The sequence below is a fragment of the Bactrocera neohumeralis genome, chromosome 6 (genome assembly GCF_024586455.1).
Source record: "Bactrocera neohumeralis isolate Rockhampton chromosome 6, APGP_CSIRO_Bneo_wtdbg2-racon-allhic-juicebox.fasta_v2, whole genome shotgun sequence".
Taxonomy (NCBI): domain Eukaryota; kingdom Metazoa; phylum Arthropoda; class Insecta; order Diptera; family Tephritidae; genus Bactrocera; species Bactrocera neohumeralis.
Window position 1 is genome coordinate 69,509,252 of NC_065923.1, and position 16,563 is coordinate 69,525,814.

Here is a 16,563-nt window from a genome sequence, read left to right on the forward strand (position 1 = left end):
AATTTAAAAAAAATATGTTTTTTTAAATATTTTTTTAACCTAAGATTTGAAATGTTTCTTTTTATTTTTTTTTAACTAAGTATCAACATAATAACAAATTAAACTTTGTAAACCTATTTGAGTCAACATTATGCTGAAAGCACAAAGCAAAGTTGTCGGAACCTAGTCAATCTGCCCAAAAAAACATTTTTCAAACATTAAAACATATGCCGATATACATACATACATAGTTGTATATATAGCTAATAAATTAGTATATGCCAACAAAGAATGCATAAAAAATGTCAAACAAAACAAAAGTGATTTAAAAATACATAATTAAGTAAACAAGTTTCATTATTAATAAAAACTAAAATAAAAATCAAATAATAAAAAAAAAATTAATAGATAAAAAAATAATAATTTATAAATAAAAAATATAATATTATTAATAAAAAAAAATTAATAGTGTAATAAATATAAAAAAAACAAAATTAATAAATAAAAAATATTAAATTAATAATAAAAAATATTAATTTAATAAATAAAAGAAATAATAATTTAATAAATAAAAAATCATTATAAGTTATTTCAAACCGTAGTACCAACAACATAACACACATAAAAATAAGTATATTCAACAAATACACGCATAAAAATTATAAAAAAAACTCATAATCTGCAAGTTGGCTGGTTACTGACACAAAATGCAAAAACAAATTTGTAAAAGCAAGTATTAATAGTCATTTTGCGCAACAAATTTGGATGCTAAAATCGTTTCTATTAAGCGCAGCTGTAATGTACTCCCATTTTGTTTGAAGTACAACAAAAAGACTGCTTTCGGCTATAGAAATTATTAAAAAAAATAAAATAAAAAGTATTATATAAAATATATTTCGCTACTTTCCTGCTTGTGTCAGCAATCAGCGGTGTGTAGGAAGCTAGATAAGTCAAGCTTACGAGTATAATGTGCGTCCCTAAACGTGTGTGTACCATACATACATGGCTAGGTACATATTAGGGTGTTCGTTATTTCCGCAGGCTGTTTATTGTTATTATTATTTTTGTGTTTTTTTTTTTGTTTGGCAAAGTTTGAATTTTTTGCACTAAAAATAAGAAACCAAACAAGCTACTTATTTTCAATGCCTAAATCTTTTTGCTTTTTCCATGTACATATATATTGCAAGTAACATTTTGCATTAAACAAGTAGTTCCACAACTTTGAAAAAGTGATATTCTAATATTAAATTTTTTGCTCTTTAAAAATGTTCTCAATATTTTTTTCATGAAACCTTTCCTTTAAAAGTTATACGCGTTCAAAGTTATCTATCCAATGTACAGAGCGTTCATACAAGTCATTTATACATTTTGTGTTACGCATACGACATGGTGTACTTTGATGTTTGAATGCAGTACATTTGCTGCTTAACTTTAACTGTATGTGACTTTGAAAGCAGTATTTTTATGAAATAAATTATTATTACCTTTTTGTAGCGGAGAAAATTTTGTATTAGAATATCAGTTTTTCAAATTTATAAAATTTTTTCTTTGGAGTTAAAAAATTGATTGTAAAAGAATAACTTTTTTTTTCAAATTTATAAAAAATATTGCTTCGAAGATAGAAAATTTATTGTAAAATAAATATTTTTTTTCAAATTTATAGAATTTTTTCTTTGGAAAATATATTGTGAAATATCAAAAGCTTTCAGGTTATATATGTATATGGCCACTTAAAATGCAAAACAAAGTTTCATCCAAAAATTCGAAATTGACTTTTTTATTGTTTACGATTCTCTACATCATATTACATATAAGTACATATGTACATATGTATGTATCATAAAATTTTAACCTCCCGCTGTCAGATATAACCAATATACATACATATAACCATTTTATAACCAAAACTCAAATTTTGTTTCATATGAGTGGTTTCTATTATTTCGTTTTTCTTCACTTGTAAACTTATGAAGAGTGATGTTACGTTATTTTGCATTTTAGGTGGCAATATGTATGTACATACGTGTGAAAAATAAAATAATTTAGGCACGGTTTTAATAGAAACTAATGTGCTAGCTTACGTTATACCCTTGTTTTTAAGCCAAAAACAGCAACTTTAAAAGGCGTTTACGAAAACAAAAATCAACCTGCGAAATAACATACATACTACTATATGACCTATGTATGTACATACCCATACGCACGTACATACATATGTATGTACATACTCAATCAATCGTTTATAATTGTGATTAATCAATTCTCACTCGCATTCAAAGACACACACACACACACATTAGTACACTTAGCGTACACATCAACACACATCGATCGACTCATACGGCCTAGCAATATACATATATACTGTTCTAGCGTTAGTTTTAATATTAATGAGAATTCAAATATTTAGTATATACATACATACATGCATACAATTAATATAAAATAATATAATTAATAAATTTAGAGATATATGTATGTGTAACAAATAAAACTGAAATATTTTTAGCGCATATTTTTGTATTGTATAAAATTATAATTATTATTTTTCTTAGTTACTACGTATTAATTACGAAACTAAATAAATTGAACTTTGAACTCTTGAAAATAAGCTGAATATAATAAAATAAAATGTAATAATAACAATTTTGCAGTATGAAAAGGTTACAACTTGAAATTATGTAAACGTGCAATAAATAAAAAGGATAATATGATGAACAAATTGGAAGATTTTGTCTTAATTTGTCTGTGTAATAATAGCAGTATACATAGTTTTTATGTTTATTTGATATTTTTTGGTGTATTATTAAAGTATTTCAAGGCTGATCATGGTTAGGTTTTGTAGACTTCAATCCCAAAAGTATATAGTGATTATTTCCATGTTGTTGTTGTAATGCTTATCTAGAAGTCATCGAGGTCATCCAACGGTAGACCGGGGAAGACATCGAGAGGCATAACGTTGTAGTCCGGAGTGTTGTTGCGGATGGATTATTTCCATATATAATAGCGTTCGTTAGTGGTGCATAAATTGTTTTGAAAACAACAAAAAATTTTAAATAATATAATTCTTACTTCAAGTAAAATATTTTGGAGCTAATAAATTCATCTTAAAAATGCTTGTAAGATACATAAATATGTATTTTCTAGTTTTATATGCACACTCTTAATACTTTTTATTGCTAAGCATAAGAAAGTGCAATTTAGAGCACGCAAAACATCGGGTATGTTCGAGCAAGTAAACTGCCTCAATATTGTGTTTTTCTGTAGACACTCAGCTGATACTTATACTGGAATATTTAATAAATTTTCAGAATAATTTTCGCTCCGATGCTTTTACTTAAAATGCTCGTAAAACACGAAATCAGTCCAATAAATAGTAATTTCTTATATCAATAAAATGATAAAAAATTTACTATATTCAGGCCTTCAAATTTTTTGTCAAAGATTCTACAAACATATTCGTCCGTCGCATTAACTTTTTACTAATACCATAAACTTTTATTATATAAAAATATGAATTTTGTTTAATAAAATAAATCGCAAGAAATTAATGTGAACATAATAAACCTCTGCAAACATCAAGTATACATGTATTAAGCTGAATAAAAAAATAAAATTAATCTATAGGAAACCTACGCGTAAAACATTTGAATTTAAAATAATAATTTTCGATTACAATGTATTTAAGTATAAAATCATAAAGGTAAATTAAAGTAACTAATAATGAAGTATGTTTATTGCGTAGGTCTTTTGTACACAAACAAAAAATTTTAAATGGACAAAGAGTTTTAATGTACAACTTCATATAGACCAAATAAACATAAAATGAAAAATAAAATATGTTTTTATTTTGACAAAGTTTAATTTTTCTACAACATATACGTTTTCAAAACATTCACCCTTATATTAAAGCAATTAAATAAATTCAATAATGTCTTTTAACTCTATTGGCAACCCATTCACCACGTTCACTTTTGTAACACTTATTCAGCAACAGCTGTGCTTACGCTCGCTTCGCTTTTCCTAGGTGAACCGTCTTCAACTTCCAGACCCGCTAACATTGCTAAAAGTTCTGCATCGGTTATTTGCGGTTTAGGTAAGCCGCTGGCTGCAGACTTGCTTATATTTGCGTTTTCATTTGTATTTGTTGGCTTGATTGGCGTTTGACCCGTTTGGCCGAGTATTTGTTGTAATTCCCGTTCCAAAGCATCATTATCATTGACATCTGCGCCACCGGCGGCAATATCTGATATTCCCGCATTAGCCAAGGTATCTTGTAACTCTTGATGTGCTTCCATAGTGTCACGCACCTCGGCGATAACTTCGTCGACATTGTCATATTTCAAGCCAGAGTCATTAAGTGCTTTTTGTAATGCCTTTGAACCGATCTTATAAGCATCGAGTATTTGTCCATGACTTTGTGCCTCATCCACGCTGGTTATGAGTGATTCTATATTGTGTAAAGCTATGCCACGTTTTTCTAAAATAAAAACATTGCAAATAAATAACTTTTCCAAATCAAATTTGTATGTAATCCACCATGATTTTTTTCCAATAATTGTTTCTTTCGCAAGTAAGTCTTAGCCAATTGACGTTTGTTCTCTTTTATGTATTGGCGTGCTTTTTCGGCATTTTCCTTTATATCTTCCTCCAATTTTTCCAATTGTTTCAACAAACTGGCTTGTGTCATTTTAAGGTTGTGCACGGCACGATCAGTCTCAGTGATTTCAATGCTTGTATCAGTTTTTGCTGGAAAAGTTTAATTTCAATATTTTAATTTTCAATCCTAGTTGCAAGGTATACTCACCAGGTATTTTGATCAAGTGTATTTGTTGTTGTTTTTCGTCTAGTTTGTACTCAATTCCAATTTTTCTTTGACAATGCAACACGTGCAAACATAAAAGTAGGCAATCCTCTTTAAGAGCCAAAACAGCGCTCGAAAGTTCTCTAAAGTTTTCATAATGCAGCAGTTCGCCCTGATGTTCTTGCAGCACACTTTGTTGCAATTGTTTACAAAATTTCTATAATGAAATTAATGTATAAGTCAAAATTCATACAAGTATGTTACTGATATTCACTAACCTTCATAACGTCTAAGTGAACATATTCTAGCCAGTTTGCTTGATTCTCTGACTGCAGCCCTATTCTGCTCTTCAATGTTTGCCAACCCCATGATATTGGAAGTTTTACAAAATTATTTATCGCCCAACCGCCCCATGTATTTTCAGGATCATATTCAAAGTCTGCACGGGTGCGTATTTTCTTGGCGTGCAACATCTCGCTAAAAACTGTGTCCAAACCGGAGGGTATTCGATTACCACGCGCAAATGTGTTCTGTAGGTCGCGTTTGCAAAAGCAGCCAGTGCCTGTGTGTTCACAATATAACGCAATCATATCTTCCCAGAACTTTAATTTTGAATCGTAGTGTTCTGGATTGAGTTCTCGTATACGAAATGGTGCCAATAGTGCAATCATGCGAAGATCATTCTTCCAACAAGGTGGATATGGAAAGATTTTTCTGTTTTCTAAAGAATTGTCAAATCCATTGCTTGAATCGCTGTTATTGGCATTCCGATCCTTAATTGATGCACGTAATGGTGTGGAGGAAAACATTTGAATGGAATAATGCTAACTTATATTAAAAATTTACTTCAATGATTTAGTTAATTGCGCTTTGTTTATTTTTGTATTCAATTGTGTTCACTCGTCTATTTTTAATGTTGCTCAACTGACATATCTTCTTTCAAATATGCAGAGTTGCAATTGTAGGTCTAAAAATATTTTAGTACTCTTAACGATATCAAAATACCAAATGTTAGTTTTTTTGATCCAATTATACAAATACATATTTACTAATGAAATAACTATATTTAACAATAATTATTTTCTAGGAGGTCTCAAAAATTTATTAAAATGTACCAAAAACACCAATGAGAAGTAATAAGAATTATTATTATTATTATAATAATAAGCAGATAACAAAGCGCAATGAACACAACCTAACGCAATAAAATAACGATACAAACAAAAATATAACCAACTGATTACTGTCAATTGTAGGGTCAATTGTCATCGTGTGTCTTCCTTTCATTGGAAAATTCGTGGGTGCGAGTTAAAACGTGAAATTTGTGTGAAAGTTTTTCATCAAGCAATAAGAAAAACATAAAATATATGTGTAAATAGAGCCTATATATTAAATTCTTTCGACAAGGTGCTTCATCGGCTGATCAATTTCCACAGAAGGACATAACCTTGAAACAGTATTTTTACTTGTATCGGCAGATCTACAGAATCCTTGTTTTTGCTCGTAAACAGATACACTTCGAAGGCCTGTCACCGTCAAGACAATCAATGTGAAGCAACAAGAAAACTAAATAAACGCAAATAGAAAACTACTTGGCTGGTGATACATTAAAGCAATAAAACGCCGCGCTGAATCATTTTGTTACGATTGATAACACGCTGGCGTCGATTTATTACGTAGAAGAAATTGCTATCGAATGTATGCCATTCCAGCTGAAAACAATATTAAAATAACTTCTATATACAACGTATCGCTAGTGTGTTGTGCGCGATTATTTATATTCAAGATTTTCACATTGAACTTGTGATTACCGTGATTTGTTTTGTGAAATCTTTAGTCATTACCAACTTACATACGTAATACGTCAACAAATAAAGTGTGGTATTCGTTTGCTCGTCCATTTAGCTACGACGTCACCAGTACATGCCTACATAGTGTTGTTACATTTGCAAACATCGTCACACGCCGGTTCTGTAAAAGGTTTGGGCAGATAGATCAACAATCTAATTGGCTAATTATAACGACATGCAAGACGAAAAAATGCTCAGATCACAATTGGCTAAAGGTAAGCATTTAAAAAGTATGTATCATTCACATTGTTTTCAAAAGTACATTTTCTTAAATATATATACATACATACATACATATGTTTATATTATGGAAATATTCTGATATAGAAGTAAACACTAGCTTATAATATACTTATAAATTTAGAGCTGTTCTACATTTAAAATTTTTTTTTGAAAACATTTAAAAGAAAAATCGCGATTTTTTGCGAAAAAAACTGACAATACCCAGAACTTTGTCAGCGTCTTTAAAAAAAAAATTTAAAAAGTATTGAAAAACCCTACTCCCCCTTAAATTCGAGCTAATAAATACATTTGTTGTATGCACGCACACACATTTCAGACAAATTTTCCATTAATAAAGAATTTTATATTTATATGCGCCTAAATGTAGGCAAGGAAAATGAACCCAGTTTTTATTTAAGGACAAAATTAAGCTTCGATTAAAAAATTATTGCTTTTATAAATTTATTTTGAAGTTCGATTTATATGTTGTAAAAATTTTGGTTTATATATCTATGTATGTATATGCATCAATTTATATTCGAAAATCTTGAATTTTGAGTTTAAGCTAAAGAAGGTTTTATGTGATTTTACACACATGTCAGACAATTCTTCCATTAATGTAAAATTTTATATTTATATGCGCCAAAATGCAGACAAGGAAAATGAACCCAGTTTTTATTTAAGGACAAAATTAAGCTTCGGTTAAAAAATTATTGGTTTTATAAATTTATTTTGAAGTTCGATTTTTATTTTGTAAAAATTTTGGATACATACATACATATTTTCATTTATTTTAAATTCGAAAATCTTGACTTTTAAGTTTAAGCTAAAGAAGTTTTTATTGCGATTTTGTGTGTAATTATGTCAAGTTTTTTTTTGGAGATTTTTGGCTTAAATCCATCGACTTCTCAAAATTAATTTCAAAAATTACCATTAAAGTTCTGATTGGAAGTACATTTGTACATATGTATGTATGTATGTATATAGCTCACAAGAACTACTTTCTGTTATATCTACATATATATGTATGTATGTACATATGTCAGTAAGACAAATACTAAATTAAAGTACACTTTACTATTCCCTTATGAAATGAAATTTTTGATACAAACTAAGCTATTTGCTAATAACCTGCGTAACTTTGAAGTTCTACATACCTGAATGATTTATGATTATTTTATTGAAATATTTAGCATTTAAACACATGTTAATTCAGTATTATCGTACTTCGTACACGCGCCGAATAAAAAAAAAACATCGGTCATGAAAGCAGGAATATGAGTAAAAAGCTGGAGAGAGCAACCCAATCGACGTTCAATATGCGAGCAACTTTCGTTGATTAGCCAACACTCAGTATATTAATTTGTTTGTTCATGTGTGTATACAGAAATCTGCATTCAATAGTTCGTATGTAAACACATTAAATGAGCCGAAGTATCGTATGATTTTTGCACACTACAGTTCGCAAAGCTGGTGCACTAGAACACATAGATAAAGTTATTTGAAATTTTATAATAATAAGTTAGCTAAATTTTAAGAAATTCATATGCGAAAGTTACATAATTTTTAATTTTCACAAATATTGTTTCCAGTCACAAACTTTTTACAGTGTAAAAATAAATATTACAAATAAATTCAATTATTAAATATTGTTGACCATGGTGGAGATTATTTCCTATCAACAGAATTTTACCAGACGTATTTATGGTAAACAATAACTCAGCAATTAAAAAAAAAAGTATTTTGAATTGGTTCATTAAATATTTATTACATTAAATAGTCAAGTAAAACCAAAATAAAAAATATTAAAAAAAAATAAATATTAAAAGAAAAATTTTTAACTAAAAGAAAAAAATAATAATAATAATAAAATTTAATTCAAAAAAAAAAAATTAACGCAAAAAAAACATTTTTATTGCAAACCTCGTATATTTTGGATCATTGTCTTGTTAGTAATGCCAAATGAAAGGAATATTCCATTCAACATATGGGAGCATGACCATGATTTCCTAATATTATTAAATTTACAGTCATCAAACCATGGGATGTTGAACTATCTTTTTTTCAATTTCTACGCCAACCTAATTAATGTGTCGTTTCGCAAACTGAATACTTCTAGGGACTATTTGCCAAAATAATTTTTCTCCACAAGCCGTCTTTTACTGTTCTTGAAGAAATTTTTGCACCTAATTCTTTTTGAATGGCTGCAGTGGACTTAAACATCGATAATCTTGCAATATTTTGATCGTCGTTTTTCGTGGTAGGGCTCTTCGTATTCACATATTTTCGGAGATTTTACGGCATTAAAGACCAGTTTTTGCGATCTATTCAATATATTTGCAATTTCTCTTTATGTGTGACCCTTTCCTTGCAACTTTTTGACATACAATCTTTCTTCCTCTGAATAATTTCTTGCTCAACCCCTCCACCAACCTTCGCCCCAAAAATAGTAAGACTTTGTTCTTTGTTCTCTTAGCTGAAGCGGAAATTTTTAAAATAACTCAAATAGCTTAGTAACAAATATTTTACTTTAATTGCACACCTACATATGTACTTCCGAACAATATTGTTTATGTTTTTGATAAGCCCAATGTTAGAGTTCAAAATAATGCATTTATTTTGGCTGATTTTCACGTGTATTTCTTTAATGCTTGCATGAAAGCCAAAAATGCCGGCGGCGGCGTGTCTTTCTTATCTTGCTAAAGTATTTTAGGTCAAAGTGTTCATGCGGATGTTAATCGTTGGAATATACTTAAGTACCTAATTAACTTTGGATTCGAGTACTGTCAAAAATTATTGAAGCATTGTATGAGCTCTCGCACTAACCTTCTGGAACACTACACCTTTTCTATCGATCAACTCTTGACTTTGCTGTCTCAATAATAACTCAATTTGTCCAGTTGTTCACAATACTCGTCAAAATCAATTGTGGTATTGCCGAACAAAATCTCAAAATAAACGATCCCTTTGAAATCCTACCAAATAGACAACATAACCTTTTTTCGTGACTATCAACTTTTAAAGTGGCTTGAGCTGTTTCATGCCTTTTAGACCATGAAAATGCAATTTTCAATCTTCCATCACCAAACAAAAGCTATTCCAAAAATTTAAGATGATTTTAAGGCTCAAATATATAACGGTAAAGCGATTAAAGTCAAAAGTTAAGTTTGCCGTTCCCACGACGGTGGGGTCTACGTAACCGGAATGGACCCGGATTTTTTTATCCGGTCAAGGGCTGTTAACTCGACATAACTCTGCCGCTACAACAACAAATTTGGTTGTGAAAAAATTCAATAAGGTCTGCTATTGTCCTCAAACGATATTAAATATATAAATGAAAATAAAAAAATATCAATTTGCTAAACAAATTTTCAAAAAAAAACATTAATTCTTCGAAAGAATACAAAGCACATACTTATGTATATCAAGGTTTTTATGCTGAAACTTTTTGAGTTATTTGAAAAAATCTGAAAACTTAAAATTTTTTTTTATAAAATTTCAACATTTTTTGGAAGTTTTTGCTTTTAATTTTTTTTAAATAAAAAATCTGAAAACTTTAATTTCTTTCGAATTTCCGAAAACTTTTTAAAATTTTTTCTGAAATTTTTTATATTGGAAGTTTTGCTTTGGAGTTATTTGTGTTTTTTAATTTTTGAAATAAAATATCTGAAAACTTTAATTTTTTTCCAATTTTTTTCAATTTTCTGGTAGTTTTGGAATTATATGTGTTTTTTTAACCTTTTAATATTTTATTCTTAAATTTTTCGAATTTTTTTTTTAATTATTTGAAAATAATTATCTGAAAACTTTCTAATTTTTTTTAAATTTTTTTGGAAGATTTTTTTGAGTTATTTGAAAAAAAGAAATCCGAAAACTTTTTAACATTTTTTCTGAAATTTTTTATATTGGAAGTTTTGCTTTGGAGTTATTTGTGTTTTTTAATATTTTATTCTGAAAATTTTTTGGGTAGTTTTTGTTTTTAATTTTTTCGAAAAAAAAATCCGAAAAATTTTAATCTTTTCTTCTTTTTTTAATTTTTATATTGCTTTCGAGTTATTTGTTGTTTTTTTTACTTTTTAATTTAAACAAATTAATTTCAATTTAAACAAAAAAACAAAAAACTTTTTAATTTTTTTTTCTGAAATTTTTTTAAATTTTTTGGAAGGTGTGTTTTGAAGTTATTTGTTTTTTAATTTTTAAAATTTTATTCCGAAAATGTTTTGTATTTTTTGAAAAAAAAAATTTTTCTGAAAAAAGCATATGTTTTGCACACCCTCATCACCTGCATTCATCTTTTTGAATTTTTTTCTAACCTCAAAATATGCCATTCATATATTCATAAAGCACTAAATTGGTTTATACATACATATGTACATACGATACGATTTTGAGTTTTTTGATAGCTTAAGTGAACTAACCTAACCTAACCTTTTAACCAAATATGTATATACAGTCATAACCATAGTGCAACCTAACGGTATCACAACTTCCCAAAAACCTGTTTAGACTCACGCACCTGCACAAATTTGAGGACCTACTACTATTAATCGACAATTTTTAAATATTTTCAAGCAGCTTGCATATTCACAGCAAACACCAGTATATACTCTCATCATAAATTTTACCCCAAAAACTATCTTTACTTTAACCGTGCCGATACTCTTTCCATGTTTTCGTATATTTCGTTACTCATGTACTCGGAAACAACGCTGCGATCTCAGGTCGCAGCGAACCAGTGCACAATTGTGTCATTAACTCCAACATCTTTATTGTTTATACAACAACTTCGTAAAACCCGATCACCTCAAAGGTGAGCAAGTAGAAAAGTAAACATGCATACATAATTTGTTGTGTATTTACGTAAGTGCATGTATGTACATATGTGTAGGAAAATAAACGCACGAAAAAATGCTGTAGCTACCTACAGAAGAGCGTAAAACAAAAAATTTGTGAGGAAGAACCTACGAACAAGCCTTAACATACATAATCCATATCCAGAGTTTAGTATACAAAAAAGTGGCATGTAAAATCAGCTCATTTTGCTGGGCGCTCGCGCTCTTTCGGCTGCTTGCTTAATCTCACACTTTTACCTTATACACATACATACATATGTATGTATGTGCATATGTTTGCAGGCATTTGAATAACTAAAAATGTATATAAGCCAATGTATGTATTTGCATTTATAAGCCTACATATAAATATGTAAATTGTTTATACCTATGCATATATTTATTTGTGTATTATGTGTAGTTACTTGAAGCGTGCCCGGCTTACCCAGCCATGTCATGATCGTTGCGCATTCAAATGTTCAGCACGCGCGCTCGCGAACAGTCGTCTTTACGTTTCCATTAAGCCATTTGTGGTTGAACAGACAAAAGTCATAACCAAACGTGTTTCAAATGGTGTGACTTTGAGCGAAAGAAATTGCGAATAAAAGAAATCGCTACACTCAACCGCTAACACAACATGTAATAGAGTATAATTGGCATTTGAAACGCTGGAACAACATAGATCGCGCGAAACGTTGCGCAAAGTTGGCGAAAATTTTCCTTTAAATATTTTGTGAAAGTCTAATGTCAAAACAACACAACAACAAACAAGCATACGAGGCTTGTGAAAGAATTTGCATTAAAGGATAATTGAAGTGAGAAGAAAATAATACAAAAATTTTAAAAATTCCAAAAAATTTAAATAAAAATTTTTAAAAATTCTAAAAATTTTATATGGTTTCAAAAAATTTTTAAATTTCCAAAAAAAAAATTTAAATTCCCAAGCCTTTAGAAAATTCAAAAAAAAAAAAATTAAAATTAAATTAAAAATTCAAAAAAATGTTTTTCATCTGGCGCAATAAAAATAAAAATAACCAAAAATTTATTAAATAAAAAAACGAGTAAAAATAATATTTTCACAACAAATAGTTGCATTTAAAATATACTAAAACTACTTATTGCAAGTAAAAAACTAAAAACTATTAAAAGTTCCAAAAAAATAAAAATAACCAAAAGCAATAAAAATAAAAGAAAAGGATTTGCATTAAAGAATAATTAAAGAGATACGAAAAACATTTAAAAGAATAATATACAAAAATTTTGAAAAAAAAAATTTTAAATTCCAAAACATATAAAAATCCCAAAAACATTTAAAAAGATTCCAAATAAAAAAACTAAATACTACAAATAACTATGTTTTTCATCTGGCGCAATAAAAATAACCAAAAATTGTTAAATAAAAAATGCGGATAAAAATAATATTTTCACAACAAAAATGTGCATTAAAAATAAAAAACTAAAAACTCTTAAATAAAAAATATTAAAAGTTTAATCCAAAACAATAGAAATAACCAAAAATTTGTTAAATGAAAAAATTCGAATCAAAAAAATATTTTTACAACAAAACCAATTAAATTAAAAATAATAAACATTTATTTAAAATTAAAAAAAAAACCAAAAATTTGTTAAATAAAAAAATTCGAATAAAAATAATTTTCCCACAATATTGCATTTAAAATGCGCAAGAACTACTTAAATTTAAATTAAAAATAATAACAATTTATTCCAAAAATTTTCACTGTGATATTTTTCTACCATACGGCTACACTACACAACGTAGCTGCTATTTATAATCAAAAATAACAATTTTTAAATTTTATTCAACAAAAAGTCGCTAGTTTTAACCACAAAATGAAAGTGCCCGCGAAAGACTCGAAATATTCCGTAAATTTGAAAATTTTCAAATTGCACAACTACAGCATTGCGCCGAAAATATGCGGCGGCAGTGATAAGAAATCACCGTCGCCCACAAATGGCACAGCGCCGGCCGTGCTCACCAAACGCAACTCTTGGCGTGCTTCGTGGAAATTTTCAGCAGCCAAACAACAGCAGAAACAACAGCTGGCCGAGTCCACACAGCAACCAGAATGCGAATGCGACGCTGAGTTGCCGGCTGATAAGCGCAATCATTTGGATAGCAACAATGACTCATCAACTGCCACCGACAATCGTTCACAACATTGGGCGGACGCCTTGGAACGCGTCTCAACGCCGTCGAATGTTGAGTATGAAAATGGGCGGACAGCGCAGCAGCTGAGTGGTGAACTTGATGAATTTATGTGTGAGTTTTATTTGTAAAAAAAAAAAGAAAAATATCAAAAAAATTACAACAAATACAATAACGCGCCTACTTTAAGTTGTTGAACTGTCTGTGCTGCTTGGAGTGCATTTCAAAGGTCCACTGCACCTAATTTACAATATTTTGATACACATATTTATATATGTACATATATGTACATATACATATATATTATTAAGCAATGCGTTTTAAAATTCATTTTGTCTCTCATGAAATTTCAATTTTCATGTGTGCACTGCATGGCACGTTCCGCTCGCCAGCCAATGCCTTTCCCCTGCCGAACAAAGGTCAGTACTTGCTGATAAGCCATCGACTCGGTGTCTGTAGCTATTTTATAATCTGGTTGAACTTGAATGTGGAAATTTAAAACAAAATTTTATCAATGAATAGAAGAAAGCGATTTTTTTTTAGTAATTTTTTTTCAAAAACATAAAATAACAGGAATTTCGACACGATCACTTTTTACGATGTTGATTTTCATCTAAATCATATTTCAAATTTGATTTAAAACTTAAAAACATAAAATTCTTCGCCCTAACACTCCTTTTAGCAGCAGAACAGGTGCTTTCGAAACCGTTTTCGAGTTTAACAACCAGCTGTGTCATAATCGAATTGATATTATTTTCACTTCAGATCTGTGTTCCTATTCGACTTGAAAATTAAAAATATTAAATTTTTGGTACCTTCAGGATCGAAATAAGGATTTTCGAAAACATTTTCGAGTTTTATTCAAAATTAACCACTTTACTCTGTAGTTTCAGTGTTCCAATTCGGTTTGATAATTAAAAATATACCATTTCAGGCACCTAAAGTAGCAAACAAGTCCCTTCGAAACTATTTTCGAATTTCATTCATCAACATCCACTATTGACAAAATTGAATTGAAATGATTTTCCCTTCATTGTGTCTTGATTTTCAGTCTGAAAAGTAAAAAATTTAAATCTTAACCATTTTATCATCGACATAAGTGCTTTCGAAATCACTTTCGAACTTTATTCACTATTTCAATTTCTACAAATTTTTAAATAAAATACTGGCCGGAGTTCTGTGTTTCTATTCGGTTTAAAAATGAAAAATATTCAGTTTCTGACAACTTTAGAATCGAAAAAAGGCTTTCAAAAACTTTTTCGAGTTTCATTCATCAATAACCACTTTAGTCTGAGTGAAATTTAAATGTCTTTTATTTCAGTACTTTAGTCTGTTTTCCAATACGAGTTGAAAATTAAAAATATTCAATTTTTGACACCTTAAGTATCGAAACAAGTGCTTTCGATACTATTTTCGAATTTCATTATTCAACATCCACTACTGACGAAATCGAATATATGTAAGTGTCCTCAGGCTTATGTTCTGTGTTCCAATTCGGTTCGAAAATTAAGAATATACGATATTTGATCCTTAAAGGATCCAAAAAGGTGCTTTCGAAATAATTTTCGAATTTTATTCATCATCAGATTCAGGCCTGTATTCTGTGTTACTATTCGGATTGAAAGTTTTGATTAAAATAAGCGCTTTCGAAATCATTTTCGACAAATTTTGAAATGAAATTTGTTTTATGTTTATATTACATAGGTTTGAAAAATAAAAAAATTCAAATCCTGACCTTTTCTGCAAAGAAATATGTAAGTGTTTTCGAAAATATTTTCGAATTATATTCAATTTCGACAAATTTTGTAGGCAAATTCATAACATGTCTTTGTCATATTTCTCAAGTCAACAACGAAAACAATCTGCGGCGACTCGCCTTGAGGACTTTATTTTGTGGATATTTCTGAATAAAAATATGCTCTGACATACAAAAATGCTTTTTCAAAACAAAATTTAGGTACTAGCATCTTAAAATATTTCAACGACAGTTACCGTTTGTCTCTTCTACTTCTCTGAAATCTGGCAGGATCGCTTGGCTTCAGTGATCCTTTTCCAATCGCCACAGAGTCTCCCAACTTTGGCACTACTTCCTATGGCTGAAAGAAAAATTACTATGATCTGTTCGGGGCTACAAAAGAGCCTGCTCAGAGACTTTTCTTTCTTTTTTGAATGAATACGGAAACACAAATATACGTGAATATATAAATACTAGCATAACAGAAATATACAAGAATTTATAAATATTAGCGCATTTTTGTAGCATATCCTTAGGCGGTAGAACCTCAATTTTGGAAGAATTCGCTTTTATTGCCAAATTTTTAAGTTCAGAGATCTGATTAAAGATTTGTAGCTTCAGTGAAAGTGTAATGAACTCACCTGTCTATATTTAAATAAAGTAACAACTTTCTAAGGTAATGAAATTTCACTATTTCAGTTTACAAAATTTAATTCTTGCTAGATAATGCAACTTTCCTAACCCTTTATAAAATTAAACATTGTTATAAATACCATTTGAGATTTAAAAAAAAGAACGGTAATTAATTTTATAAAAGAAAAATAAAAAAAATGTTGAAATTGATTTAATGCTGCTATTTATTGCACTAAACCATTGATATCATCGAAGCTAAATTCCTCTCGCAATTATTTATATAGGCACTTCTCAATTCAACATTGTCTCATGCAAATTTGCCAAATAAGCTGAAAGATTAT

The 16,563-nt window shown here is 29.1% G+C and overlaps 2 protein-coding genes across 4 annotated transcripts in view; one reads left to right on the forward strand and one right to left on the reverse strand.

The window, feature by feature from the left end:
- Window positions 1-3,805: 3,805 nt before the first annotated feature.
- Window positions 3,806-5,715, reverse strand: LOC126761129 (charged multivesicular body protein 7). The gene is made up of 4 exons (XM_050477075.1): window positions 5,062-5,715; window positions 4,787-5,000; window positions 4,519-4,728; window positions 3,806-4,459 (listed from the first exon to the last, which is right to left on the reverse strand). The coding sequence occupies exons 1-4, from the start codon at window positions 5,590-5,592 to the stop codon at window positions 3,963-3,965; spliced, it is 1,452 nt and encodes a 483-aa protein (XP_050333032.1). The 5' UTR covers window positions 5,593-5,715; the 3' UTR covers window positions 3,806-3,962.
- Window positions 5,716-6,044: 329 nt separating this feature from the next.
- Window positions 6,045-16,563, forward strand: part of LOC126763540 (pantothenate kinase 3) — a 32,641-nt gene continuing 22,122 nt past the window's right edge. The window contains exon 1 of one of the 3 annotated variants that reach the window (XM_050481122.1): window positions 6,045-6,863. In XM_050481122.1, coding sequence (XP_050337079.1) covers window positions 6,809-6,863 — 55 coding nt within the window. In that variant the 5' untranslated portion in view covers window positions 6,045-6,808. Of the gene's footprint in view, window positions 6,864-13,327; window positions 13,969-16,563 lie in introns of those variants that run through there. The other 2 variants (XM_050481124.1, XM_050481121.1) reach the window with 2 other exon arrangements.

What these genes read in the sequence shown, in the direction of transcription:
- LOC126761129 (XM_050477075.1), bottom strand. Translation starts at nt 5,592, where the DNA reads ATGTTTTCCTCCACACCATTACGTGCATCAATTAAGGATCGGAATGCC. An exon ending in TTCACTTAGACGTTATGAAG is followed by an intron (nt 5,001 to 5,061) that starts GTTAGTGAATAT and finishes ATTTCATTATAG; the next exon opens with AAATTTTGTAAACAATTGCA. An exon ending in ATTATTGGAAAAAAATCATG is followed by an intron (nt 4,460 to 4,518) that starts GTGGATTACATA and finishes TTTTTATTTTAG; the next exon opens with AAAAACGTGGCATAGCTTTA.